The following is a 27,127-nucleotide window of genomic DNA, read 5'->3' as shown; positions in this document are numbered from 1 at the left end:
CAAAATTGTGGTGGTTTAAGCGTAAGTGGATTTTAAAAGATACAGATTTAAAGATTCATGCCAATTTATGGAGGCCAATTCCATAGTTAAATTTTAACCCTCAAATCTCTGGCTATATCTTGTCTCTGATTACACGTTGAATTATTTGCCTGTGTGTTCAGTGCAGCAGAAATCAGGTAGGTTGTTACAGGGGGATGCTTCATAGTGGGGGACTTGGCAGAAGCTGTGTCTGGGGTTGAAATGTCTGTCAAAGAAGCACTTGAAGAAATAGGTGAGAGGAAGAGGAGAAAGTCTTTGGGACAAGATATTTGCTGAGAGTCCTAGTAAATGGTCTTGAGGAGAAAACAGATGAGCTTGTAGATATGGAATGAAGTTTTTCTCCAATGTGCCTTGTTTCTAGGGAAGGGGAATATGGTGCATACGGTACCGTGTTTCATGAAGTGTTTCAGAAGAGATTCAGGGAGCAATGGGTGAGAGAGCCTCAGTGTCTGGCTTAGACAAATCCATAGGAACACTACCAAAGGGTAGGTGTAATGGATGCGTGGAGAAATAGGATGTGGATTCTGTGAAGAGGAGCCAGCAAGGCATGTGGATATGTTTCTCAGGCTGCTGTCTTTGTCTTGGAAGTCCAAAAGGCTTTTGAGAAGTTCCCTTGGTAAGGCAGGGAGCCTAAGCAGTTAGAGGCTATGGGCAGACCTCCCAATGTGGATTCTGGATTGTTTGAAAGAGGGGGTGAGTGGGTGAGTGATTCTCAGCGTGGGAGACGGTGGCTGTAGCGTTGTGCTCAGAGGTGTGCTGGTAGTGTCTGTGCTGTTGAGGGTGTTCAGAAATGGCGTGGAAGAAGGGATCCTCCAGCAATGAGACCTTTGGATTATGATGAATCGTTGCACTGAAATATTAGTTCATTTTTTGGTTGTGAGCAGGAAAAAAACAACTATGTTGTTAGGGGAAAAATCAAGGGCAAAAATAATTCTGTCACTGTGTGAATATGTGGTGTACCCTTAACTAGAACACTGTGTGATGTTCTGATTCTGTAGTCCCCAAAGGTATTTAGCAGAAGTGAGAAAAGCATGGGGGGAAAAAAAAAGAGGCAGGATGTACAAAAGTTAGGGGGAGGTGTAAGGCAAGGAACAAATACACAGAACCCCAGCACTGAAAAATATGACTGTGAGGGGTAAGGCAGAGCTGTAAGATGTGTCTTGAATAGCCTGGAGAGGATGAGGAAGGAACAAGCATTTATTTTCTCAGCTGCAAGAATTAAAGGGTATCAAGTGAAGTTAACCAGGTGATGCATTTAGGAAAAACAGAGGAGTTTTTTTTTTTTTCCCCATACTCTCCGCCTCAAGATACAGTGAAAACTGCCTGGATTCAAAAAGCAACTGGAAATATGAGAAAGAAAAATCTTCTGGGGCTATGATGTAGAGAGATACCACCTCTAGGACAAGAAGTATCTGCAAAATCCTTGGAAGCTGGACAGGTCTGGGGGAAAGGTGCCTTGTTCCTTTTATTCTAGATATTTGCTTTTACCAGTTGGGAAGTATAAGTATTGGGCTAACTGGATGTTTGGTTTGACCCAGCAGTGTTGTGCTCAGAGACTTAACAACTGGCATTGACTTCAGTATTAATTTTCACTCTGATGTACTGGATTGTTGAATTTATGGGGTCTTTTCATTCCCTGCAAACATCTTGTCAAGCTGTGGAAAGACTTCAGGATCTGCTTTTGGAAAGCTTGCTTAGCAGCCAAAGAGATGGAAGAAGCTCACTGATAGTGAAATGCAAATACTTCGTTCTCAGTGCTCAGTGAATAAGACAGCTTATTCAGAAAAAAAGCGTATGCCCTGCATCTTTGAGCATACAAGCATCTGCAGTGGGTGAAAGCATTGGTCCATTGAGCCTATTTTATGAACACATTAATAGCACAGGCTCCTGTGGTACTTATGTGCTTTTTCCTTTCCCTGTAAAAAGTGTCCATTTTTTGCCACCTCATTATTTAATTGAATATTTATGTGTGTTGGACTACATGGTAGCCGTTTCTTCAGGAAGCTTTGCTGAAGGACTCTGTAATATCTTTGGACAACCTTTGGAAAAGGCTGAGGTACTGAATGTCTTTTTTGCCTCAGTCTTTACTAGAAAGACTTAACTTTCAGAAATCCCAGGTCCCAAAAGCTGGGAGAAAGGCTGGAGCAAGAAAGATACATCCCTAGAGGAAGAGGATCAGGTCAGGGAATACTTAATCAGACTGGACAATCATAAGTCCATGGGCTGTAATGGGATGCACCCGCGAGTGCTGTAGGTGCTGGCAGATGTCATTGTGAGGCCACTCTCAATAACTTTGAATGTGGAGACTGGGAGTAGTGTCCAAAGGCTGTAGGAAAGCAAATGTCACCCTTATCTTCAAGAAGGGCAAGAAGGAGGACCCAGGGAACTACAGGCCAGTCAGCCTCCTGTGAAAAGGTGGTGGAGCAGCTAATCCCAAAAACCATTTGCAGGTACATGAAGGACAAGAAAATCATCAGGAGTAGTCAGCATCACTTAACCAAGGGGAAGTCATGCTTGGCCAGCTTCAGAAGCTTCTGTGATGGAATGACTGCCCTGGTAGATGAGGGGAGAGCAGTGGATATTCTCTGCCTGGACTTCAGTAAGTCCTTTGACACTGTCTCCCATCAGATCCTCATTAGACAAGCTGCTGCTGTCTTCATGCATGATGGTGGGCAGACAGCAAGGTGGGTTGAAAACTGGCTGAATGGCTGGGCCCAGAAGGTGGTGATCAGTGACGCAAAGTCTAGCTGGAAGGCAGTACGTAGGGGTCAATACTGGGTCCAGTCCTGTTTGACATCTTCCTTCCTTAATGCTCTGGATAACGGGCAGAGCGTACCCTCAGCAGTCTGCTCTGTGTAAGTCAGGAGATAAAAGTGTGTGAATGTGTAGAATTCATAAGGGGATTCAACTACCAATTATATAATTGCTGGCTGGATAGGAAATAACAGAAATTCAGGACCAAAAGGTTTTTTTGAGGTCTACTTGTAAGCTATCAAGCCTCTCTGAAGCTGGGATTTTCTGGCTGTATGTTATGTCACTAGGAGACATCACTGTCAGTTACACAGTACAGAGCTCTTATAAATGACCCTTAGGCAGCAGTAAATAAATAAATAAATGCTGTGTATGCATTGGGAGTCTTTTTTTTTTTTTAAGTGAATTTAGAGTCCTGATAGTGTTTGCTGAGGACTAGGTGCCTATCTTGTAAATGTAGTATCTGGACCCAGAAATAGGACCGTGGTTATATCGTAACTGAGCTAAGTTTGATCACTGAAATTGCAATTTCTGTTGTAATTTGTCTGATTTGTCTGTAAAATTGTCTGATTTTTTTTCTGCAGTGTGATTACTGTGTGTTACCAATGCCTTTTCATCTATTTATATTTTCTTATTTTCTAGTATGGTTTCTTCGTATTTGGTTCATCATGGGTACTGTTCAACAGCAACTGCCTTTGCCAGAGTCACAGACACCACAATCCAGGAAGAACAGACCTCAATAAAGAATAGACAAAGTAAGTCTTTTGGGTAGTTGTTCCCAAAACACGGCATACTGGCTATCATATCCTCCAGAATGCAGTGCTGTTATCGCAGGACATTTAAAAGTGAAAGCTGTTGCTCACAGAGGAATGAAATACTGTTGAAGGAGAAAGTTATTCCACGACAGTACAAAGCTGCCCACAGCAGGCTGCTGGCTTGGTTTTGCTGCCTGTGGGTCAGCGGAACTCAGGCACCACTGCTCTGAGCACTTTTCCTATCATCACTGTGTCACTTCCACCTTTTGCTGTTCTTGCCTGAAGAACTGGTGCTGTTGTTTCCTTTGCCCGTCTGCTCTGAAAAATGGCCTACGTGCCTGTCAGTGTTAAAGAGACTGGGTTGTCTGATGAACTTGGTTAGTTTTCCTCAGTACTGTTGAAAATGAATACCTGAATATACCCTGTCCTGATTAGAAGAGGTGAGGTGACTCTCAGCTTTGAGTCCAGCAGTTTCACACATCGGGGACAGAAGGTGCTTTCTTGGAGGTAGGACCGAACTGGTGGAGAGTAGATCTTGTTACCTAAGGCCTTAACTGAGCAGAAGTCACTGTGCATTGGAGATTCCTTTGGGTATGGGTTCTTCAATGCAGTCTGTTGCAGCCTGGGCAGTTTTATTAGCATGGTTATAGGGACCAGGCATATCAATCTATTTTGACTATAACTCCCAGAGTTACAGAGTCTTCCAGTCCCTTTGCGCATTTTGTGTTCAGGTAAATTCAGAACATCAGAACAGGCTTCCTAGAGAGGTGGCTGATGCCCAATGCCTGTCAGTGGGTGGTTCATCTCTCAGTTTGTAGGGCTGTAAGCGCTCTTGGTTTCTGCAGAATAAGGCTTGCAGCTTTCTCTTGCTGTACTTCTATTTTTTAGCCATTCTATTCACAGGCTCAGACCGCAGTGTCACAGAATATTGGCGTGTGTTCTGCATTCTCCTGCCTGTTGAATGCAAGCTAAGCCCTGACCTATGCATTTCCTTTCCCTTTGTGAACTGCTTCTCATGTGACAGTTATGTATCAGGTGCATCATGCCCCTTTGTAGTTCTCCCTCCATACATTACATGTGCTTAGCCAGCATTCAGGCTGGTTTGGGTACTCAGCTTCATACCCAGAATCAATGGTAGCTGCTGCTGCTGCTCATCAGTGCCTTTACGTGGATAGTACTGATGGGCTGTATGTTTTCCAGGTCATGCATCATGCAGCCCTCACCCCAGCCGGGGTTCATGCTGGTTTGTGTTTAAATGGTCAGGTCTCACAGGAGATGCGTGAGACAGCACAGTCTGGTTTGTCTGAGGACAGGTGGCAAGGCAGACAGGAGGGAAGGAATACAGAGCTCTGCAGTTGGGGCTCAAATAAAAGGTGTGAGGAAGACACAGAGTGGAAAACAAAAAGAGAAGAAAATAAAAAAGGTAGAGACATCTGTGAAAGCTGCCAAACAAGGCAGTAAGAGCAACAAAAAGTAGCAAGACATGAAAAATGACGTGTAAATAAGTAGAAGAAACAGAATGAAATGAAGGAGACTGTGCGACACATGTTGGTGTGAGAACCACATCTTTGGTTTTAGCTTTCAGCTAGGATAAGAAGCAAATAGATGCTGAAAAATGGGAGCCAAGACTGCTTCTTTCAAATTGTTGTTGGGGATTAGTAATGAGCGTTGCTGGATTATGCTTTCAACTGCTCATGATTTGCGAAAATCTCAGTCTGTTGCTGTTAGTGCCCCTGCTTGCAAAACACCTCACAGGCATTGATAACCTCCTCTCTTGTTTGTAAGGAGACCCGAAAAAGCAGAGGGAAGTACAATGCATTCTTAGTTTTCAGTACATTTAGAATAAAATGCAAAACTCTGTAAATTAGTAGGTTCCCTGAGTATCCTGGGATGGGATCAGCGAGCATCTTAAGTCTTGTACTTGTGTTTTCTGACCCACTGAAGGAACATACGTGGGATATGAACACACAGGGATAATACATGGCTTCTGCCTTGTGTCTTTGCACCTCTTAGAAGTGTACAGCTTGCTGAGCTGTGTCTAGTTTAGCCAAAACCTGATTGCTGGAGCTAGCTTCTGGGTGCCATGTCCTCATTGCAGGCCCAGGTCAGTTGCAGGAAGCCAATTTTGATGGTGTTGTTACTTTTACTTGGAGGTAGGGATAGTAAGGAAGCAGTACTGTGCTGTGGCTTAAGCCTCCAGACCCACTAAGAATAGTTTGCTTGTCTGGAGGTCAGCCATACAGCAATTTTCCAAGCGTGAACCAGACAGAGGTTGTAATGTGGGGGTGACCTAGGGGTTTTCCCTCTGAGACTGTCATTTCCCCAGCAGCCTCCTTGCTCCCGTCCGGCTGTTGTGTCCTGCTGTCTTTTCCATTGCTGCTAGAGGACTCCATAGCTCCATGACTAAAGGACTAAAGTCACAGAGCACCCCACCCCAGCACACCCACTTTGTCTTTCAGATGCTCCAGGTGTTTCTGAGCTACTAACAGATATTCTCCCTCATTTTCACAGACTTTTCCTCATCCTAATCCATAATGAATAAAATGTGGTCCCCAATTCTCCCTAGCCCTTGCGCAAGGTGGTAGTGGGGAGCTGTGTGGCATATGTGAGACTTCACTCTGAAACTCTTCTGGCCATTCTTGTTGGCCTGTCCTGTGTGTCAATAGGTCTCCTTTTGCTTTCAGGAATACAGAAGCTAGTATTAGCAGGCAGAGTGGGAGAGGCTATAGAAGCCACCCAGCAGCTCTATCCTGGCCTCCTAGAACATAACCCCAACCTGCTCTTCATGTTAAAGTAAGTATGAATAGCTTTATACTCCCTAATTCTGAAATGTGAAGCTGAAGGAGATAAGAAAGAGGCTGCCCAGCCATCCAGTCAGGCTGCACACCTTGGTCTGAATTCTAACTGTTTGAGGTCCCTTTGGGAGCAGGTGGGAGAGGACTTAGCACATAGACCTTTTGTTGCTCCTCAGGTCCAGTATAGCTTTGCCTCATGAGGTCAGGCAGAGGTGGGTAAAATTTTAGTCCTGCTGACTGCTAGAAACTCCTTCACAGATGGCCTTTACTTACCTTGTGGAGATCTTGCAACACTGCAGCACGTGGTGGTCACTGCAAAGATTCCTAGAAAGATGCATGTATGGAAGAGGCTATCGGGGGTAGAGACCGAACGGAAAAAGTGCTTATGTGTCCCAGTTCTCCCAGCTGTACATGGTTGCTCTTCCCAGCCTCCTGAGATGTGTAAGGACAGAGTTCCCAGTAAAGCTAACTTAGGAGCTGTCCTCACTGTGGATACTGCATTTTTTGCCCTTTGTTGTCTATTTCCCATTGGACACTGTAATTTCTAAATTGATGGAGCAGTGGGGGGACTATCACTGGCAGTTTTAGTATCTGCCCTGAATTAAAAAAAAACACAGTCTAATTTTGGAGTACCTGCAGAGGTGGTGGAGCTGAAACCACGCTGTAAAGGAATAATTTCTTTTTAGCACAGTAGAAGTAAACTTGCTTTTTGGAACAAGGAAAACTCTCTTTATCCCACCATGTGTCCTAACAGCAGGCTTACCATCACATGAATTTTCTTGGGTCCAGAGCAGGAGAGATGTGGGAACATCTGGATAACTGGAGGAATATTATCTAAGGCCTGGGGTTATCCTGCCAAGCAAGAAATGTGCTGTGTTTTGAATCTGTGAAGTGTTTCACTTCTGATACTACGGCAACTCATATTTGCATCACTGGCCCCATTGATGCTGAAATGCTTCTTCTTTTCCTGTCTCTGCCTTTGCTGATGCCAACCAAGGTGGAGCATCTTGTCAATGACACAAGTGCTCCCCTAGTTACTATTAACTGTGGGGCTGAAAAGAGGCTGACTGTTGGTACACTGCTCGTCTGTCTCTATATGGTTCTCAACGTTCGTTAGCATCTGAGTGGCAGCATCTGAACTCCTTCCTGCTGTAGCGTTATCAGAGCACTCACAATACAAAAGTAGCAAGAGTCTAAAACGTCTCTTTCAAAGCCAAGACATTTAACTCCTATCCAATTTCTAGGACTTCTGCAGACAGTAACTAAGGAAACATCAGTGCAGAACATCCTGGCTGTCACACACCCTTTTCTTCTTCTTCCTTCCTATGAAATCAGGTGTCGGCAGTTTGTGGAGATGGTGAATGGGACAGACAGTGAAGTACGTTGTTTCAGTGCACGCAGCCCCAGATCCCAGGACAGTTACCCAGGGTCCCCCAGCTTAAGTCCTAGACATGGATCAAACAACTCACATGTTCATAGTACTGGTAAGTGCTTTTTCTGTGTCTTCTGGTGAGAAGAACAAATGTTAAAGGTGAACTGCTGTATATTACCTTACCTACTACTTTCTGTTCTATGAAATGCTCCTTTTCTTTCCGAGAACCAGCTGAGATGACATACTGATTTGGTAGGTGTGTCTGTACTGTTAAGAAATTGGTTTTGCCTGAGTTATTTTCCACAGGCTATTGTGTGCAGAGTCTTTTTTTTTTTTTTTTTTTTTTTTTTTAGAACAAGGAAGCTTTTAAAGGTGGCCTTCTAGTGGAGCCATTGTGTGGCTCAGTTTTACAGACCAAGCTGTAAGAGGAGATTCTGGAAAATAAAGCCCATTTCCTGTACCTTGAAGTGTGCAAAAGAATTGCTTTCCAACAGGGGCCCTTCAGACTGCAGAAAATCTCCACAGACTGGGCATAAGATACACTGTTCTAGCCAATTTAGCAAAAGGCTAGGGGGATGCCTTGCATGAGTGCTTCTCCTCCCATGGTCTGTACCTTGGAAGCTCTAAACATGTAAGAAGGGAACAGTTCTGTACCTGCAAAAATTGATCTCAGAAGCATCACATTTTTGCAGTTTGGGAAATTAAGCTTTAGGATTTGAAGAAAGAACAAGGTAAACCAGGACACCCTGAGATATATTTTCTAGGTAATTATTGGCTATGGCTTTGAAGATGAGTGGGCCAGGGAGCAGAGCCCGTGAAAACAGTTTGAGTTGCTTCACTGAGCCTTGAGCTGCTCACAGCCATCTATACTTTTTTGTATATGTTTTGTTATATGTAGTATGTTTTGTTTTGGTATTCCCACTGTTGCATGTAAGAAATTGTGAACATGCAGATGTTTAAGGGAAAGGAAGACAATCACTTGAATTCCTCAAAGCTGTCGCGCACCTTTCCAAGCCAGTATCTTTGCTTTCCTATATCATGTTGTGGGAAGTGCTAAGTATGTTTCTCTGAATAGAGAGTCAGAGATCTGTATCATCAGTCTTACTTTGCTTCCTTCATTTGGGATCTGCTTCTCTTACTAGTTGTTAACTTCACAAGAGAGTGTCATTGTCAGTCTGGTCTCATTTCTCCCTTCCTTCTTAACTTTCAGGAGCAGATAGTCCAACCTGTAGCAATGGAGTCATGTCCACAAAGAGCAAACAGAGCCACAGTAAATACCCAACACTGAGTTCATCATCTTCGTCTTCTTCCTCCTCCTCCCCCTCATCTGTGAACTACTCTGAGTCCAATTCTACAGATTCTACTAAATCTCAGCAGCACAGTAGTACAAGTAACCAAGAAACCAGGTATATTTTTTTTTCTTTGTAGATCGCTGTGGAGGGTGAGATGGTGGGAGAGGGCTCAGTGTTCTTTCTGAAGAGCCAGAAGAGCATCTGCCCTGCTCTTCTGAAAAACAGAGGAACTCTTCTTATCTATAAGGTCACTACTGTTCCCAGCAGACATAAGCCTGTCCCAGTTCTAGCTCAGGCTTGGAGGCTTATCTCATGAGGAATATAAGAATGGTCTTGTTTCAAACATCAGTCTGTCTCATTAACTGATGCCGTCAGAGCCCAACATAATAGTTTGCATAGAAGCTCTCCCATTGGGCCTTTCTTTGGTTCAGCTGCCTCAGCCAGTGAATTACCCTTGATAAGGAGCTTGTCTACCCTTTTGTAGGTGAGGCAGCAGCACAAGTGATTACTGGGTTGGTATGCTGCCCTCAAGTATTTTTCTTGGGCTACCTTCACCTGTTGTCCAATTTGTTGTCCTTTGAGATAAGCCCCCGAATCAAAAGCAATTTGTTTCACACTTGTGACAGCAGGCCAGACTTATAAAACTTCACTTCTCTGAGAAGCCGTAGGCAGTCCAGGAGAGCAGGGAATAGCTACTCCTGCATTTACTGGAATGTGGAGTATATTGAGCAGTGGTGAGAACTGAGCTTCCTTTGGGCTCACTTTGCAGGGTGATGTTACAGAGCTGTCTGTGGCCCTTCTGGAGCAGAAGAATATCACTATGATTAACAGAATCCCTTGCTAATTGCAGCTGGCATTTGCCTTGAGTGCTGTGCCGAGCACAGTTTTCAGCAAAAAAAAGCCCAGCATGATTTTCTCATCATTTCATTTTTCTGAGTTAATCAACAGTCTTATTCAGACTGCTGTCTTGAACATTTAAACCTAAAGCCCTTGTGTTTTCTGTATTGTACTTGTCGGAAGGGATGATGGCTTACCACAGCTCAGATTTTCCTCCTGTTTAGTGTGTTCTCTGTTGTCTGGCTGCTGTTCAGTGTCCAGAGGTGACTGCTTCTTGCAGTGAAAGTGATAAGCGCTCTGCACCTGTAATTATGACAAGCGCATTCTGAACAGAAGCCTGTTTCGTAAGCTGTCTTCAGAAGCTAGAAACAATTTTTGCTACTCTGAATTAAACCATCTTGCTTCCTGTAGTTTAACTGACACCTGTCCTGGTTTACTGGCCATTGCTGGGCATCATTTGTCATCTGAGCTCTTCATTTCTTCCCTAATTTAGACATCTGGCCTTTCTTTCCTCCTTTCACCTCAGTGACAGCGAGATGGAAATGGAGGCTGAGCACTACCCCAATGGAGTCCTGGAAAATTCATCCACCAGGATAATGAACGGCACCTACAAACATGAAGAGATCCTGCAGACGGATGAATCCAGCATGGGTAGGGCCTCAGGCAGGAGGGGTAATGGGAAATAGAAAGAGCCGGTATCAAGAGTTAAAGTTGTGATTGGATTGTGGGGGAAAAACATGTACTTTCGGGTTTCTTTCCCAGCCCCAGCGAATGAAGTTCTCGAGATACCTATTTCACAAGGAAAATGAATCTGTCTAGGGACTGAAACTAGGTTTGACTTTTCACAATCACACAGCAGTGCTGATGATGTTGTGGACCAGGGAAAGCAATAGGATTCAAAGGTTTGTTCAGCACTGGTCATGAATTCCGGCTCAGAAAAGTCCTGGCACTTCTACCAGCTGAGGAAATGAACCAAGCTGTGGAAGGCTGTCTGATTCCCAGCTGCAAAATGTCCTCAGCACAGTATGGTCAGCTATAACTATCTTTTTTTGTGGGTGCTTCAGCCAGGAAGGAGAGGATAAATGAGCTACACTACCTCTGAAAGTGGGAATTCTTCCAGTTATAGTGGGTCTTGTGGCCACCTAGTATTGGGAAGTTGGTGGTGTTGGTATTGCTGACTGAAAGTTTTCTGAGTCTAGGGTATGTTAGACCAGGTTTTTTGTGGTAGATGCACTACATTGCACACATGAAAGGGTAACACAGCTGGAGTTCCAAGTTCCCATGATTTTATTAGAAGCTTTGATTTGTAGATAGTCCTCAACCATTAAACAAGTGGAGTTCAAGAAAAACATGACCACCTGCTGCTTGTAGTGCAGGGCTCAGAAAAAGCTGCCACTTGGATAAACTTTGAGCAGGGAGCACCTACCTGCTCCAGCAGGGGAAGGAGTTCGTGGCTAAGAAAGGGTTGCATGACACACAGCGAGCAATTATGTGGAATGAGTGACAATTGTTCCTTCTCCCCTGCCTTTCCTCTAGAAGACAGCTGCTCCCAGAGGCAGCTCTGCGGAGGGAACCATGCTGCTACGGAGCGAATGATCCAGTTTGGGCGGGAGCTGCAGATGCTGAGTGAGCAGCTTTGCAGAGAATATGGGAAGAACACAGTGCACAAAAAGATGCTTCAGGTAAGCCTGGGCTTTATGCTGCCTCACTGCAGCTTTCTGGGCCAGGACTGGAGTTGTGGGTTTTCTTGCAGAGCTCTGGGTGGCCACCACATCTGCACCTGTTGAGGAAGAGGGGGCCTGCATGGGGATCAGAGGATGAAACTCAGCAAACATAGAGCATGTAGACCCAGTTCTCAGCACAGGAGAAAAGAAAGAAAGCTCCTGCCTGCCTTCTAGGGGCAACTGCGTGCTCTTCTTCTCTCTAGGTGGCACTCTAGCTGCCTTCCTGTGCTGGCTCCCCTGCCAGGTGGAGACAGCACCCTCTTTAGTCCGCTATCTTGGTGGCCCAGTGTGGTCCCTTGTTGCCAAGAAGAAAAGGGCCATTTATTTTCAGGAGGTAGGCACCTGTCACATAGGCAATGGCAGGAGGTGCCCTGGCTGACAGACTGGGTGTGGTATTCCTGTGTATTTGCAGCCATGCATGAACTTACTGTGCCTTTCTGTTCTCTCACACAGGACGCATTTAGCTTGTTAGCTTACTCAGACCCTTGGAACTGCCCTGTTGGTCAACAGCTGGACCCAATCCAGAGGGAACCTGTTTGTGCTGCTCTTAATAGTGCTATATTGGGTAAGGCCTGGTTCCTATGTGAGCACTACCCACTGGACATACCTGTTCTCAGGCACTGTCCTGTGGCAGGCAGCCCGTGAGTGTTAGGAAAAGTTTGGAAGTACTTATCTTTAGCCTTTGCCTCTCTTTCTATTGCTGAAAGGGAAGGGTTACAGGAAGGGAGGTAAGAGTGAAGCCTGCATAAAATGGATGCCTCTGATCTGATCTTTGTTTGGCTCCCTTGGATCTTCCTCAATGCTGCTTCCGAGGATTCTCTAAGGATTTTCCTCACCAGCTCTCTGAGGAAGCCAATATCTCTTTGACGTGTTTCCCTGCCTCTCTTCCTTCTTGTTCCGAACCCACCTGAATCAGTTTGCTGACATTAGCAAGGCTGTTTTCCATGTTGTTTGGGAGAACCTTCTGTTCAGAGAATATTGCGTTTGCCAGAATTTTGATCTGGCATCAACCTGCTTTCTGGTAGGGAATGCAGTTACTCTGTTGCAGCAGCTTGTAAGCAAAGCAGGTTCCCATAGTGTCGGCTCTAAAGCACAGAGGGCCATAAATTCCTCTTAGCTTTGAGGCCATGTTGAATACTCACAGTTAAATGCAGCCAGGGTTTTTCTTCCCTACAAGCATATGCCTTCGCCTGTTCCCATCATGTGGTGTGCTTGTTGGAGCCCAGAGAGCCTGGCGTCCAGTGTTGGAATCAGGGCTGTGCTACTGGTGAAGACCTGCTCTATGCAGGGTCTAGCCTGGTTATACGTTGGTTTTCTACAGCTATCAAGACAGCTCCCCTTTTTCTGATGAGCTTTGCTCCCCTGGTGGAGTGATGAGTATAGGGATAATAAGGTTATAACCTGCCACCGGTCTGCAAGAAAGGGACTGTTTCACTCTAGGCAGGTCCCTTGATCCTGTCACTGAATCCTGCGCGTGCTGTGCCATTGCTCAGATAACTTCAGAGGATGCTCTTCTGTCTTGGTCAGATCAGCCCATCCACAGCTGACCAAATGCAGTCCACTGGACAGCCTCTCTGAGACAGAGAGGAGACCGACTCCTGTGCAGAGTCCAGATCACTGTGCCCAGGCATCTTTCCTATTGGGTCTGTGCACCTGACATTTAGTGGGCCAGAAGGAGATTTAGAAATTATCTTCTGGGGGAAGGAACAGTTTGATGAGCAAACTCCTGTTTTGTCTGAGTAAAGGAACAGAAATTCTACAATTCAGAAGAGAGTCCCTTTCCCTGACAGTCAGCGTGGCCAGGTGTCCAGCAGAATGGCTGAGTTCCAGCCACTGTTTGACCAGTGCTTGAGAAGCCTACCTAAGTTGCTGAGGGATGTCACCAGTGAGAAATGAAAGATGGTGTCTGGAAGTGCTTTGTCACACAGCTCACGAGACACGTACCTTGACTAGAGCAGCTCTGAGTTCCCTGATGCAGACCTAGCAAACATGATGTTGAAAAGAGGTGGTGACCAGTGACTGAGTGTGTATAGGCTTTAGATTATTGTATAGACTTGCACAAGTGGGAGAGGGAGCAGTTGCCTCTCCCTTAGGGCTAACTTCTGCCTTTCCTTATTTTTCTGTGCTCTGATCTCTCATGCTTTGAGGGTTTTTAGCAGACGCTGAGGCAGCAGGAGCTACACTGCCTTTTTCTTGCTGTGGTCACCTTTTAGAAAGCAGCACTTTCTGAAAAGCAGCACTTTCTAAAAGGCCCTTTTGAGCTGTGTCCCCAAGGTGGGACATGTCACGCATGGGCAGGCCTGTGGGGTACGCACAGGGGCAGTGGTGCAGAGCCAGCATTACTCAGCACTGACTTCTTTCCAGAGCTGCCGTCTTCTGCCAGGTTTGCTTGGCTTGCTGTTCAGCTGGGACATAGGGGGACCTGAGTGCAGGTGAGCCAGCATGCAGCTAGGATGCCTCTTCTAAACAGGTTTCTCTTTTTGCCCCCACAGAATCTCAGAACCTGCCAAAGCAGCCCCCACTGATGCTTGCCCTGGGCCAGGCCTCGGAGTGTTTGCGGCTCATGGCTCGCGTGGGCTTGGGCTCCTGTTCCTTTGCCAGAGTAGACGACTATTTGCACTAGCCACCAGAGCAAGATGGAGTTGACATCGTTGAGTGCTGCCCTTCACCCTCCGTTGCTGCCACTACAGCACCACCTCGTCTATAGCCTGACGTCCCTGCCACCAACACCCCCTCTAGCACACACACACTGCCTGTGAAAGGATTGAGTTAGTCCCTCACTACGTGGCCATTCCTGACCCCAGGAGTGACTGGCAGATCTTACTTGTCTCCCTGCCACTGCTGCGGCTCCGGCGGCGCTCAGTATTTTGCTGGTTATTCTGATGTAGCGCCTTCCAATGTAGGGATTTCTCTATATTTTGATTTGATTGTTTCTTATGGATCCACCAGTATTTTATGTGGAGAGTTTTGCTGAGCTGGTTTCTGCTGATTTACTGAGGAAGCTCACAAAGTTGGTGACAGCTTGTTCTTTTCTTCCCTCCTCCCTCCATCTGTGCACATGCAGCATCATCTTCTGTGCTAGTTACCTGAACTCTTCTCACAGTGGCAGTTCAGAGGGATTTTTCTTTTTTAATTTTATTTGAATCCTGTTTATTAAAAAGGTCTCTTCCACCTCCATAAAGTCATTGATGTATTTATTGCCCAGAGACTTGGGCCCAGCCGTACACATCGTACATCCCCACATGAGACCTGGTGAGGTATGTCCTGTCAAGTGTTAATGACGGGAATTGGAGGAGCTTGGTCTTTACTGGTACATGCCTCTGTAAGAGCACAGGGCTCTCAAGTGCTTGTCTTTGTGAGTGAGAAGAGTAGAAGACTTGACATTGCCTGTGTTAGTTGCTGCAGTGTAGAAGCATCTCTCGTCCCCAAGAAGTGGGTAAATCTATCTCTCACAGTGGCTAGGGGGACAGGACTGACTAATACGGAATCATCTACCAGTGTACTGGTGGAAGTAGATCATGGTAGGAAAAAGTTGTGGTTGCTGCTCAGTTGGGCTGTTGGCTTGTGTGTTATATCACAAATCCCCATTTTTCTCCATATAGGAGGGCTCTGTCACTAAGACTCAATAAAATAGTATTTACTGATCCCCCATGTAACACTGATCTAAACAAGAATCACTAAATTTTAGAAGAGTCTTGAGAACACTGGTTTGAACTGTGCTCATCCTGCAGGCTTCGAATGCCCGGATCAGGTTGTGGGTTAGCGCCAGTGCTAGGTTTGTAGGGTCTGAGACATTAAGAAGGGAGCAGCAATTTTCTTTGAGGATTGTTAAGAAAATGATTTTAGTTTCACATCCAAAAGTGACCAGCAAGGATCTGTGGGTGAGTAACCTCCGGGTAGGATGGACATGGTAATGACTGCTGTGGTCCAGGGACTCAAGTCCTAAGCTTTTGGAATTCAAACCATCAGCCTGTGAGTGTTTCTGAGCGTGTAGTTTGAACTGGTGAGGCTGTGTAGCAGGATGCATGCTTTGCATCCTCCTGTAGTGTATACCATTAGGAGGCTTCTGTTTCACACTGGCTGCACAGGAGGAATTGTGATGCTGCACCAAATGAATTTAAGTTCTGTAGCTGTGACAAGGGCCCAGGGGAGCTTGTACCCAACATGTATTTTACTGCTATTCTTGATTTTTTTTTTTTTTTCCTGGAAGGCTCAAAACGAGTAGATTGTCTTGAGGTTTGCCCTTAAAATGGAAGTTAGCCTGTGCCAGGGCTTCAAGCAGCAAGAGAGCATCTAAGAAAGAAAGATTGTGTGAACTCAATGTGGTAGCCTGGAGCTTCAACACTGCTGCATTTGCAGACTTGATTTACAGCTGGAACACAAAGTTTGAAATCAAGGCAGAGCAGGGGGACAAGCATGCAGAGTAAGATTGTTTGTGGCAGTGCTGACGGCAAATGGCTGTGGCTGTATATGTGTAGGTGGTGTTGGAGGTGGCTAGAAATGCTTACCACTACCTTTTGGTGAAGGTGTGTAGAGGCAGTGCTAGTGCCATGATGGTCTAAGAAAGCAGGTAACGTGACATTTGTAGGTGCAGGATATATTTTTATTAGATCAACTCATTTGAAAAGAAGTTTGAGGGAACTCTGAGAACTGCAGCTGTACTTCTAAATAAGTAGAAGTAGACGACTGTAGTAAGCAAAAGAATTTAACATGGAAATCTGGGGCTTCTGTTTAAATTCAGGAGAAGAGCTCATGTGCCTGAAAACTTACCAATTTATTTTCACCTTTCCTAGTTGGCTCATGGTGGATATTATCCCAACCTACCATCCTTACATTGCTACAATTGCTCAGTCACTTTAACTCAGTGGACAGGCTTCCTTCCTGGAGTGTCGGATGCTCGCTGCGAGCGGTGCCTAACCCAGCCCGTTGTGCCCCAGTGCTGCTGCTGAAACTGAGGCAGTGTGTGAATTTGTCCCGGTGAGAGATTCTTCTGCGGGCTCTCCATTTCTCAGACCCAGGCTTAGGGCACACTGGCAGGCTGATTGTGGGTACTGAGGTTGCACATACTACACTAACTGGCTTTGCCTTTCACATTTGGCTACTTCGTGTGCTGTTGGTTATCATTAAACTTGTTGCTGTCTGGCTGTAGTCAGACTTCCTTTAATTTGTGTTAATGAGGCCATCTTTATCCGAGTTTTCCGTTCCTTCTTTTTGTTGTAATTTGTGGTTCCTTTAAGCAAAGTCTCTTTGTTATGTATCACATTAACATCTCCCTTGGTCTCTCAGCAAAGCTGTGCTGACTATCCTAGAGCATTTTTTCATTTTCTTTCCCCTTTCACTACAAAGAACCAAGAGATGCTCCTTAAATACCTGGTTATTCTGGTGCCAAGAGAAATGTGATGAGGTGGTCTTCCTGGCTTTTCATGGAGACTGTTCCAGTGGTAGAAACCATCCTGCTGTTGTGTCAAGGTTAGTGCTGAGAGGCCACATTCTTAATTATATTAATTGCATGTAGCAGGGCTGGGTCACTTTTTCTGCCACTGATGCTGTGCATCATACAGTGGCAGTTGATCCCCGGAGTCTGGAGAGCAGTGATGTTTTTCACTTCTTGTACTCAAAGCAATAGTGCTAGGTTGAGTTGTTTTTCCCCTTTCTACTTGATCCAGTTTCTAACTGGCCTCACAACTGTAATCAACACACGTTGCTGCTGCCAGCTTCTCGTGAGCTCTTGCATCCGGAGTCCTGCTTCCGTTTTTTGGGAAGTTCAGAGGTTTTTCTGCTATGACGTGTTCTGTTATTTGTTTTTTTTTTATTTCAGGTTTTCTTGCGGCTTCACTAGTGGATTCTGCTTGTTGTGCTTAGGTTCTGACTACTGTGATTATGAATCATTGTGGGCAAGATGAATGCGTATGCAGTGTTGGGGAACATGTAGGTGTAGGCTCAAACCTACCATTGTTTCCTAGGTGAGATTTCTGATTTGGTTTTCCCAGGTTATTTTTAAAAGCCTCCTGGTCCTTGAGTTTTCCTGGCTATTCCTTGATGATTTGTATTTTGGAACGTTGCTATGATATCAGTGAGATTGATTTGAATTGTTGCAGTCATTTTAAAAAGGGAACAGAACTAAAGTGAATTAAGGTCTTTAATTTTGAGCACGGATACAGTATAACCAGAGGCTTCACGCAGTTTAAAAGTTAATTTTATAAAAGGAGTTTGGGATTTATTTCAAGTGCCTCCATGTTTTGCTCAGAAACAGATGAATAAGTGAGAGAGGCCTTAAGAGCACCCCAGCTTTATTTTATTTTTATATTTATTTTCCCTCACAGTGTCACTTCTCCCAGGAGGCCTTCAGTAAGGCCATGCAAATGATTGTGTAGCTGCTAGGAGAAACTGCTGGTTTCCCATTTCTTGGTGAGACTGACAAGGTCTCAGCTATGCCCCTGTATTACGATGCTGATGGCATCAGATGCAGGACCTTCATCACGTGAGGTTGTCAGGTAGTTTGCTCTACTGAGCTGACTTCAGATCCTAGAAGAGGGGTTTCCAGACTACAGCCACAGACTACTCACAGTTCAGGAGACATTTCTATCCATGCAGCCACAGAAGAGGCTTTCTAGCTGTGGCTTCCTTCCCAGGGCACATGAAATGCTGCAGCTGGAACAACTTTTCCGGCTCTGCCATCTCTGCACACTCAGAGAACCTCATGTCTCAACTGGTCAGTGCAGAGTCACCACCACAGAGCTGCAGCCCGTGGGCTGGCAGACGAGGGCCTTTCAGAAGAATAACTTCACAATGACCAAGTGAAAATCTGCTTTCCACGGGTGCTGAACTGCAGCCGTGCACATCACAAGCTTTGTTTTCGAGACCAAAGTCTTGCCTGTGAAGTGGCCCTTTGAGAACAATGTCCTGGGAACTCAACGCTTACGGGGTTCAGTGAGCTCTCCTATGGGCAGGGAGGGCAGCGGTCTGTTCCCTGCGTATCCTGAGATGTGCTCTTAGAGCCAGCTTGTTGTGGGAAAACTTGTTGCTGCTACCAGATCTCCCTTCTTGCCCCTTTGCCTGTCACAATCACAGCATTCTCCCACCTGTGTTAACATCAAAGTGGTATCTGCAGTGTTTGGTGCTCCCTTCAGCCTGGAGTTGGACTGGCTGTAGCACTTCCGCTGTTCTTCTGGAGTCTGGTTAGAAACTGAGCCATTGCACGTGGCCAGCAGAACGGAGAGGGACTTCAGAACGAAGCACTGGGTAAACAGCATCCAGCTAGAGGGGGGCAGCTGTCCCATGACTGCTCTCCCTCCCCTCCAGCCCCTCTGTGTGTGCCAGAACTCCTGCTCATTGCTTTGGGATATGTGGTGCTATTTCCAACCTCCTGGTTGTGCTCACTGTGCTGCTGCTGCTGATCTGATTTGGACACCAGGTGATGCCGTGTCTGGCATGGAAATTGGGCCTGGGAGTATTTCATCTTGTGGTTGTGTGCAGTTAGGTTTTTCCCATCTGCCTGGTTATTCCGTCTGGGATTTTTTGTTTGTTTATTTTTGTTTTAACAGTGACAGCTCTGCCTGACCTCAAGCTGTGTCCTGGTTTGTCACAGTCTTATTAAGACATCTTTATCATTCTTGAAATAGCTTTGTTCTTGAAGACTCCCTTGAACAACTGGAACAACGAGAGTTGGGTTGACTAACTCTGGGGATTGAACTGATCATTTTCCTCCTTAGGCATCAGGCACGATGAATTATCTCCTTGTCCGGCAGAGCAAACCTTGTTGGATTGCTGTGATGCTGCTGTGCTTTGTCACCTGTCTTAATACCCATGTAACACATTGCTTAAATACAAGTTTCAGAGTTCCCTCCGCCATCATGGGGTTGATTGAGAAGGCTAGCTGTGATGACCAGGCTGTATAACCACGTGTAAATGCCGTGAAGCTATGCAGTGCACAAGACACGATTGGGAGGTTCTTCCCATGAAGCAGCAGTGCGCAGTCTCCGTGGGGCAGCAGGCGGAGAGGTCCCTCACACTTCAATCCTGCACACCGTGAAACCTCATGGAGCTGGTCACAGCTGTCCTGAGAGGCTTCTGGGGTCCAGCCAAGGCCAGTTTCAGACCAGCAGTTCCCTCCTGAGAGGTAGAGTTGACCTGTAGCATCTTTGTTATCCAGTGTAGTTGTGTATACGCAGGACTGGGACGGTCTCACCTGGGAGAGACTGCCCAGCATTGTTGGTTCCCTGCATGGGAGAAGGAACGTGTTCCTGAAAAAGTGGTTGTGGTCTGCCCTGATGTCCCATTTGCAGGAGGAGCAATTTCCTTAAAACCGTGCCCAAGTTAAGAGCAGTGGTGGATCATGAGGGGAGTAGGTCTAGAGAAAGCTGGTGTTGGGACTCCAGCTGCACATCTCTATCCCTAGATGCTTCTGCAGAAGGGTGTGAGGGCAGGGAGTGGACACGTGCTATGTGCTGCTGAGACCCTTCTGCTGCTCCAGAAGAATGAGTGGCACTCTGCAGTCCTGCAGCTCTGAGAGCCAAAACGAGCTGTGAGCAATGCACTGTCAGCTGCGTAGGTCACAGAGCTGGAGGAAGTGTTGGTGGAGGGTGTGGGGGGGGGAAGTGGGGAGTTACAGCAGATTCGGGGAAAAGGGAGCAGCTGAAAGCCTGGAGGCCTCCTCCAGAGGAAGCACCGACTGCTCTCCACTATCCTTCCCTGCAAAAAGAGCTGATGGGTGAGCAAATATTGCGTGTCTGTCACTCTCCCTGCATCCCACACACGGAACTCAGAGCCTGCAGCCTTGAGCTGTAGCAATGCCCAACAAACCGAGAGCTCATCCAGCCTTGAAGAGCGCATGCCCCTTAGCTTCCTGACAACCATTTTATTTCCAGGAGGGAGGCATAACTGTTTCCTACTCACAAGAAGGGTCCTGTGTGGGGTTTACACTCACAGTCCTGCAGAAACATTCCTGGAGGTCACGCTCCTTGTTGAACTTACCCTGACTAGGCAGACACCTTTTCTCTGGTCACTCCACTTGTGTCCAGGAACGTGCTCTGATATCCAAACCCCTCTGCTCAGGAGGGCTTTACCTGCTTCCTTTTTCCACAAAGAAGCACAGGGGCTTCTGCATGCTGGGCTTCTCAGAGGTTCAGGCATTGAGAAGGAGAAGCAACAGCGGCTCTGGGGATAATCAGGATTTTTAAGAAAATTTTAAACATAGAAGTGTGGTGACTTCTTCGGACTAAGTACTCTGCACAGGCGTTCGATTGGGATTTTCTCTCTCGGTCCCACCTGTGCACACTCTTTGTGGCTCTCCAGCCAGGGGGGCAGGAGGAGGCTGCCGGCACCTGAAGCTCCTGCACACAATCCAATCCATTCAGCGGTGCAAGCCCAAGGACCTGCCCATGACACAGTTAACTCTCTTCTGCTGGTTGCTCAAAACTCAGGTATGAAATGCTCAGCTGGAGCGTGGGGAATGAGGTCTTTGCAGGCTTCCCATCAGCCCTGGACAAAAAGCCACAATTGGGCTGCGACAGAGCAGATCTCCCTCTGCCGCTCCAGACTTTTCATCGCCTTTTGAGGGGGTTTTCTCCTCTTTGGTACACCATCAGCTAAATGGACATTACACAAATTGTGCACATTGGTTCAGTCTAAGCTTAGTATTTGTGAATTAAGTTATCTGATGCTTCGCATGAAAACTTCAAAGGGGGAGGGGGGATTTTAACTGAGAAAAGCCTATGAAAATATACTGGAAATATGGTAAAGAAATCAACGTTCTGCTGTATATTGACAGAATTATTTTTATTAAAATACACATCCATGTGCAAGAGCTAGCGTGGAGCCGTGTGCTTTGTGAGTCTCTGCTTGCTTTGGACACCTGGAGTTGTGCTGGTGAAGACAAGTGGCCGAGCCAGCTCAGGTGCACAGGCAGCAGCCTGTGAGCGCCAAGACGTGGGCTGGGGTCCGGCCCTGCCTGAGGGGGGTGTCCTGCCTGCGGGCAGCCCCTGGGCAGCACCGTGGGGTGGTTAGCGCAGGGACACCCCGCGGCGTGGGGGATGCCAGCCCTGGCACCAGGTGGATGAGCTCTGCGCATAAGGCAGTGGCGCCGTGCTTCCTTTCTGTGATTTCTTAGCTCTTACGGGCTGAAGGTGTGCTGGGCTGCTGCTGGGCTGGTGGCTTTCCTTCCAGTGTGGCCATTCACAAGTCAAGTGGTCAGGGTGATGCTGAGCTTCAGCCAGCTGCCCCGGGAAGGACAGCAGAGCCCCCTGGTGCATGAAGAACTCCGTGTTTGCAGGAACTTCTGGGACTTGTTAGCTCCAGGATCGGATTTCCCTGTCCAGAGGTGAGCAGACGGCAGCAGAAAGGTGTGCTTGTCATTACGCAGGTCCCTTGCGGTCATAGAAGGCTCTTAGCTCAGGCACGGCTGCCCCTCACGTGCATTAGAGGGCAATAAGCAGTTGCCACTAGGACTTTCAGGTAAGTCCTACCCAGGTTTGATACCAGGATATGTGCAGGGCAGTTCAGGTACAGCAGCTGCTGACATAAGCAGCGTGCCACCATTTTCTCAGTATAGCAGAAAGCACATGATGGTCATTCTCCAAAACCTTTTACAGCATAACTTCTGCCACACTTGCTAGACCCTGCCAGAATAGTGGCAGTTTTTTTGTTTGTTTTCCCAGCACATGCTTGTGATCAAATCCCTGGGGGAGACCGTGAAAAGTATTTGTGCCCTTTTGTTACAGACCATCTTCAGGCAGGGCCTGGGTTCTGTTGCCCTTTTCTTCCAGATGAGGGACCACTGCCCCATCACAGTCTCCTTACAGGCATCGCCATCTGACTTCACGCTGCAGCCTCGCTGTCCTCCAGCACCTCAAAATGGCGCTCTCCTCTTTTGATTGCATTTAGAGCAATAATTTTAACTTTTAAACAGCCGTACCCCCACCTAGACTGCAGGAACCTGCAGGAATGCCTCACACAAGTAGTCCCCAAGCTGGGAGCCCCGGGGCCTGGAAGAGCTGGGAATACCACAGGGGTCTCCTGTGGCGTCTGGATGGTTGGCTTGCTGGCAAGACCTACCACAGAGAATTTAGGAGGTCTGGCAATTTGGGTGTGGAGTTTTCCTCAGTGGGCTGACAGACTGTAAAGATGTCATCTTTCTAGTGGGTGGCATCCCTGCCCATGGCAAGGGGCGTTGGAACTGTAAGATCTTTAAGGTCCCTTCCGACCCACGCCGTCCCATGACTCTGCCGGTGAGCTGGCAGCTGCAGGCAGGGCTGCGGGTTATGGTGCCGCAGGGTTTCTGCAGGGAGGAGCCGCCCGCTGCTTCCCCGTGGGGAGCTGAGGGGAAGCCGCGCTCGAGGTGGCTCCGCTGTGACTCTGTCAGAGTGACTCACTTGTGCACATGTGTACATCTGATGTGAAACCCCAACCTTCAGGTGGTTCATCATGTGCTGCATTCTCTAACGCAAGCACCTGAAGGCTGTCCCAGCCACGGAGGGCATTTTTTGTCATGATTCAGAAGTAGGTGGTGTTGTCCCCCCCCGCAGTGGTCGCAGAGTCATCCAAGAAGTGTGCACCCACTTGATGTTCCACACCTTGCAACGAATGATGTATTTAAATATTTCCCTTTTGGACCATGTGCATGAGCCGTTTTATAGTGTGTGGGGGGGGTTGACTATCTGTTTCCTCATGTGATAACCGTGCAGAGGGAGGAGTGCCAGGACATTAGGATATAAGGAACATAAGTCAGTACATGGCCAGGTGAGCAAAGGCCAGCACAGTTACTGAAAGGGGTCTAGAGAGCCCACACATTCATTGCTGTCTTTCTCATAGAGGGTACGATGTGTCAGCCCTGTAATCTTCCTTAGATATCTGCTGACCTTCATCAACATTTTCACATCTCGGCAAGAGCTACACAGCTCTTTTTGCAGGTCAAAGTTATTGTGATTAGATGCCTGCCCTGACAAGAACTGCTTTTTCTCTTGAGCATCGTGTTGCCCACCCGTAATAATCCGGTCTTGTTGTGAACCTACAGAAATTTGATTTTTAGTGACACCTGTGCTGCTCCCACCCCTCCCTAGCCCTGGGCAGGGTCTGCAGCCAAGGCACCTATTCTCATGCTCGTGTTACCTGCAGAGTATGCCCAGCGTCTACAAAAAGCAGCTGAAAGTTGGGTCATGTCCTCGTCATACTGGTACTGTGGACATTATTTTTAGTCTTCCTCATCTGTTTTGCACTAAACACCGGTGTATTTAGAGGCTGACAAGGCAGTGAGGGAGCTGCATTTGGCAGATCAGTATATTGTCCCTCAACCCCCTGCTCCTGACCATCCAACACTGGAGCACCTGCAATGCGTGTGAGGCTGAGAGCATGCCATGAAGACATAGCCTAACACGAGTCAAGGCCTGGCCCCACTGTCACATTCCCAACGATGCACAATGTGAAGAGGCAGAGTTCCTACACCACGGAAACGTGTGCCTGTACCAAGCAGGTGTTTTGGTCACCCTGTGCTCTGAGCTTGTAGGATTTGCTCCTCGGGCTGAAAAACTGAAAAACTCAAACAGCAGCTTGTGGAAACGAGTCTTTATTATAACTATTTCCTCCACTGGGCGTGTCCTGGCAGGGCAGTAACAGTGTAAGGTATGCAGTGTCCAGCTGGTCCATGCCGCTGCAAAGCCCGGCCTCCCTCGGGGCGCAGGCTGGCTCCATGTGCAGTGCCTGTGCCCGCTGCCGTGCAACCTTCTGGAGAACTACAACGAGCGCTCTCTGCTCCATTTGGAGATAGGAGGGCTGGAGGTGTGAGTCTGACTGTGGATGGCAAAATGTGGATTTCATTTTTTTCTTCGAAGCTTATTTATCGCTTTCTTCACCCAGGGCTTCTGAGGGTCAGTACAGACCTTGACACCTGAAGCAGTCACAATCCTGCAGCAAAAAGTGAGAAAAGATGGTGATAAAACAAACTGTAAGCGGTTCCCTTTCTATGTACAACTTCCCCTCCATTCCCCCAACCTCGATGTACTCCCAGGAATGTGATCCCAGCTGGACCCATCTTTCAGCTGTCTCTGGGGCAGGACAGGATGGGGGAGAGCTGTTCTAGTTCCCAGGCACAATTCTGTGACAAGGTAGGAGACAAATCCAAGCAGTGAGAGTGCTGGATACTTACACTACTGCAGGTAGGGCGCAGTTTTTGGGCGTCTCATAGAAACTCCGTATATTTGCAAGCCGAACATTTTTCTGTGCATAATGGAAGCAGCATTCAGTAGGTGTGGGGAGTGCTGTGAATGGAAAGGAGAGGATTTTGTGAAAACTGTTAGCAGCACTGGGCAAATTCCTTTGTCAGACAACTACACCATACGGTATGTAAGACAGAGGTTGTGGAGTTTCTTAGCAGTTTCCTGCTCCTTTGCACTGCACTGGGGAAATGGAAGCCCACATGGGGGTTGAAGCTTTCAGGGCAGAGAAAGCTCAGTGCAGCTGTGGCAGGGATTTGCTTCCCTTCATGGCGATATGCACAGAACTCAGAAATGCTGACAAAGGTGGGGGGAATGGCACTGGATCCAGCACCCTACAGTCCACATCGTAATGTGTGCAGCAGCTGCCAAATTGCACAACGGCATTGGGCTGCTAGGTCTGGGGTGTGAGGTTTTGTGTGTCTCCAAGGTGGGGGTACAACTTGCAAGGTATTTTGGGAGTCTGCAAACAGCCGCACGTGCTCCCCAGTGCAGGACCCCTCAACCCACTTGATTATCTAGCTGAGCCCTGGGAAAGAGCTTCCAAGAAGATGATTATCTTCTCCCAGTTACTGCAGCATTTCCCTAAGTCAGCCTGAGAGGTCTCCTCCGCAGAGGGACCTAGCCATCCAGCAAGAATGCGGCTCACCCCACGCTGCCGAGGCAGCACTTTACCAGCCAGCACATGCCAGCCCTGGGGCCAGCTTTACCGAGGCCACCCAGCTCCGGGTTCTGTCCCCATCCTTCCCTGCACCCCTGGGATGTGCAGCCCTGTCCCAGCCAGGAGCCCTTGGGGTTGCTCCTCCTGCCGACAGCGCCGTCCCCGCTGGGCTTTCTTCCCTGACCTCCCCAGGGCAACACAACCCAGCCAGGTCCCCAGCCCTGACACCAGCGGTGGCTGGCGAGAGCAGGGTGCTGGCAGCCCGCGAGGTGCCTCACCTGTGGTGCAGTGCTGGGAGAAGGTGAGGAGCAGCACGAGCAGCAGGACTGGCCTTGTGCTGAGCATGGTGGCTGTGCGAGGGCTCTTCCTCCGTGCCGCTTTGTGCTGTCCTGCACGGCGTCTGTGGCCTGGGGTCTTCCTGCGCTGCAATTTATCCTGTGCATGCCGCAGACTTGAACTGCTGTTCCAAATATTTTGGATATTCTAAGAAGCCAATTCTCAGGATTGAGGGGATTTCCTTAAGATGTGGTTTATTACAGGGGCACGTCCAGTGACACGTAGAAGAAGCAGTGGACCAAAACAGCCACTTCCACTTTCTGTGGAAGAGTTGCAAGACTGAAGGGAGGTGTCAAGAGCCTTTGGGGGAACTACACTTTACCCAGGAAAGTAGATAAGAACAATTTTATGTGAACTTGCTGAGAAAAGCAAGCCATGATTTCACGTTCAAATGATTTTCTAATAGGAGAGACAACAATCTAGAAGAACAAAAAACAATCAAGAGGAACAAACAATCAGCAGGAACAGATAGATCACTTACTGATTTGCCTGGATTCAGAGTGTAACTCTTAAACAAAACATCGATTAATGAATCTCCTCCAAACCTGCCTCCCCAACCATCCTGGCCATGTGCTTTCTGCTACGCTGTTACAGAGGGCACTGCATTCAGCATGGCATGGGATGAGAGTTTGTCAGGCAGGAACAGACACACAGGACAGAGTTAGAAGGGGCCCAGAAGCTGGGGGTGTCTGTGTGGGGGTGGGTGAAGATGCTTTTAGTGGGTTTGGGAGACTTGCAGAGAAAGGGAAGAAATGGGGCAATGGCACCGGGGGCCTGAGGAGAGTCTAGGTCTGATCCCAGATGGAAAGCAAGTGTTGCCTCTGGCCCCTACACCGGTGATTTGATTGAGATGAGAAGGTCAGAGGGACGGAGGACTTATGGTCATCAGTGCACAGAGAGGTCATTTCTGTGAGGCGGGCAGGGAGATGGGATAAACCCTGCCACAACCCCCAAAGAGCAGGCCCAGACCCCAGAGAGGACCCTGAGGGCAGCACCACAGAAGTTTGGATTCTGTGCAGAGAGCTGTGCACGGGGGGGGCAAGATACAGCTGTGGTCTGTGAGAGCTGGGGGGTGAGGACCTGCTGGGCACCCATGTGGTATGGTGGTGAGTGGGAGCGTGGGAGGCCAGGACTTCTCAGAGAAGAAAAGTGTAAAGAAAGTTCCTTGAAGATCGTATATTTGTACAGCTTCTCTGGAAGGAGAAAGGAGAAGAAAACAAATGTGCTGATGACTTCATTTTCTAAGATAGAGTCAGCAGCCCACTGGGTCTGGCAGCCTGGTGGCTGTGCAGAGATCTGGGAACGGCAGTATTGGGGGCAGATGGCAGCAGAGCAAGGTTGCAAGCCCCATCTGCCAGAT

General features: G+C 47.6%; 2 protein-coding genes across 7 annotated transcripts in view; one reads left to right on the top strand and one right to left on the bottom strand.

The window, feature by feature from the left end:
• The window catches only part of RANBP10 (RAN binding protein 10), an 83,494-nt gene extending 62,124 nt beyond the window's left edge, over positions 1-21,370 (top strand). For 3 of the 6 annotated variants that reach the window (XM_067004357.1, XM_048068817.2, XM_067004358.1), the window contains 8 exons: positions 3,433-3,545; positions 6,230-6,338; positions 7,676-7,824; positions 8,923-9,118; positions 10,335-10,492; positions 11,378-11,523; positions 12,019-12,130; positions 14,058-21,370. In XM_067004357.1, the coding sequence (XP_066860458.1) occupies positions 3,433-3,545; positions 6,230-6,338; positions 7,676-7,824; positions 8,923-9,118; positions 10,335-10,492; positions 11,378-11,523; positions 12,019-12,130; positions 14,058-14,188 (1,114 nt within the window). In that variant the 3' untranslated portion in view covers positions 14,189-21,370. The remainder of the gene's footprint in view (positions 1-3,432; positions 3,546-6,229; positions 6,339-7,675; positions 7,825-8,922; positions 9,119-10,334; positions 10,493-11,377; positions 11,524-12,018; positions 12,131-14,057) is intronic. The other 3 variants (XM_048068820.2, XM_048068819.2, XM_048068818.2) reach the window with 3 other exon arrangements.
• A 2,719-nt stretch (positions 21,371-24,089) lies between these two features.
• LOC106033293 (C-C motif chemokine 4-like) lies at positions 24,090-25,933 on the bottom strand. The gene is made up of 3 exons (XM_013176710.3): positions 25,710-25,933; positions 24,704-24,815; positions 24,090-24,462 (listed from the first exon to the last, which is right to left on the bottom strand). The coding sequence occupies exons 1-3, from the start codon at positions 25,774-25,776 to the stop codon at positions 24,372-24,374; spliced, it is 270 nt and encodes an 89-aa protein (XP_013032164.1). The 5' UTR covers positions 25,777-25,933; the 3' UTR covers positions 24,090-24,371.
• Between the last annotated feature and the right edge of the window lie 1,194 nt (positions 25,934-27,127).

The sequence above is a fragment of the Anser cygnoides genome, chromosome 12 (assembly GCF_040182565.1).
Source record: "Anser cygnoides isolate HZ-2024a breed goose chromosome 12, Taihu_goose_T2T_genome, whole genome shotgun sequence".
Taxonomy (NCBI): domain Eukaryota; kingdom Metazoa; phylum Chordata; class Aves; order Anseriformes; family Anatidae; genus Anser; species Anser cygnoides.
This window is presented reverse-complemented; position numbering and strand designations above follow the sequence as displayed.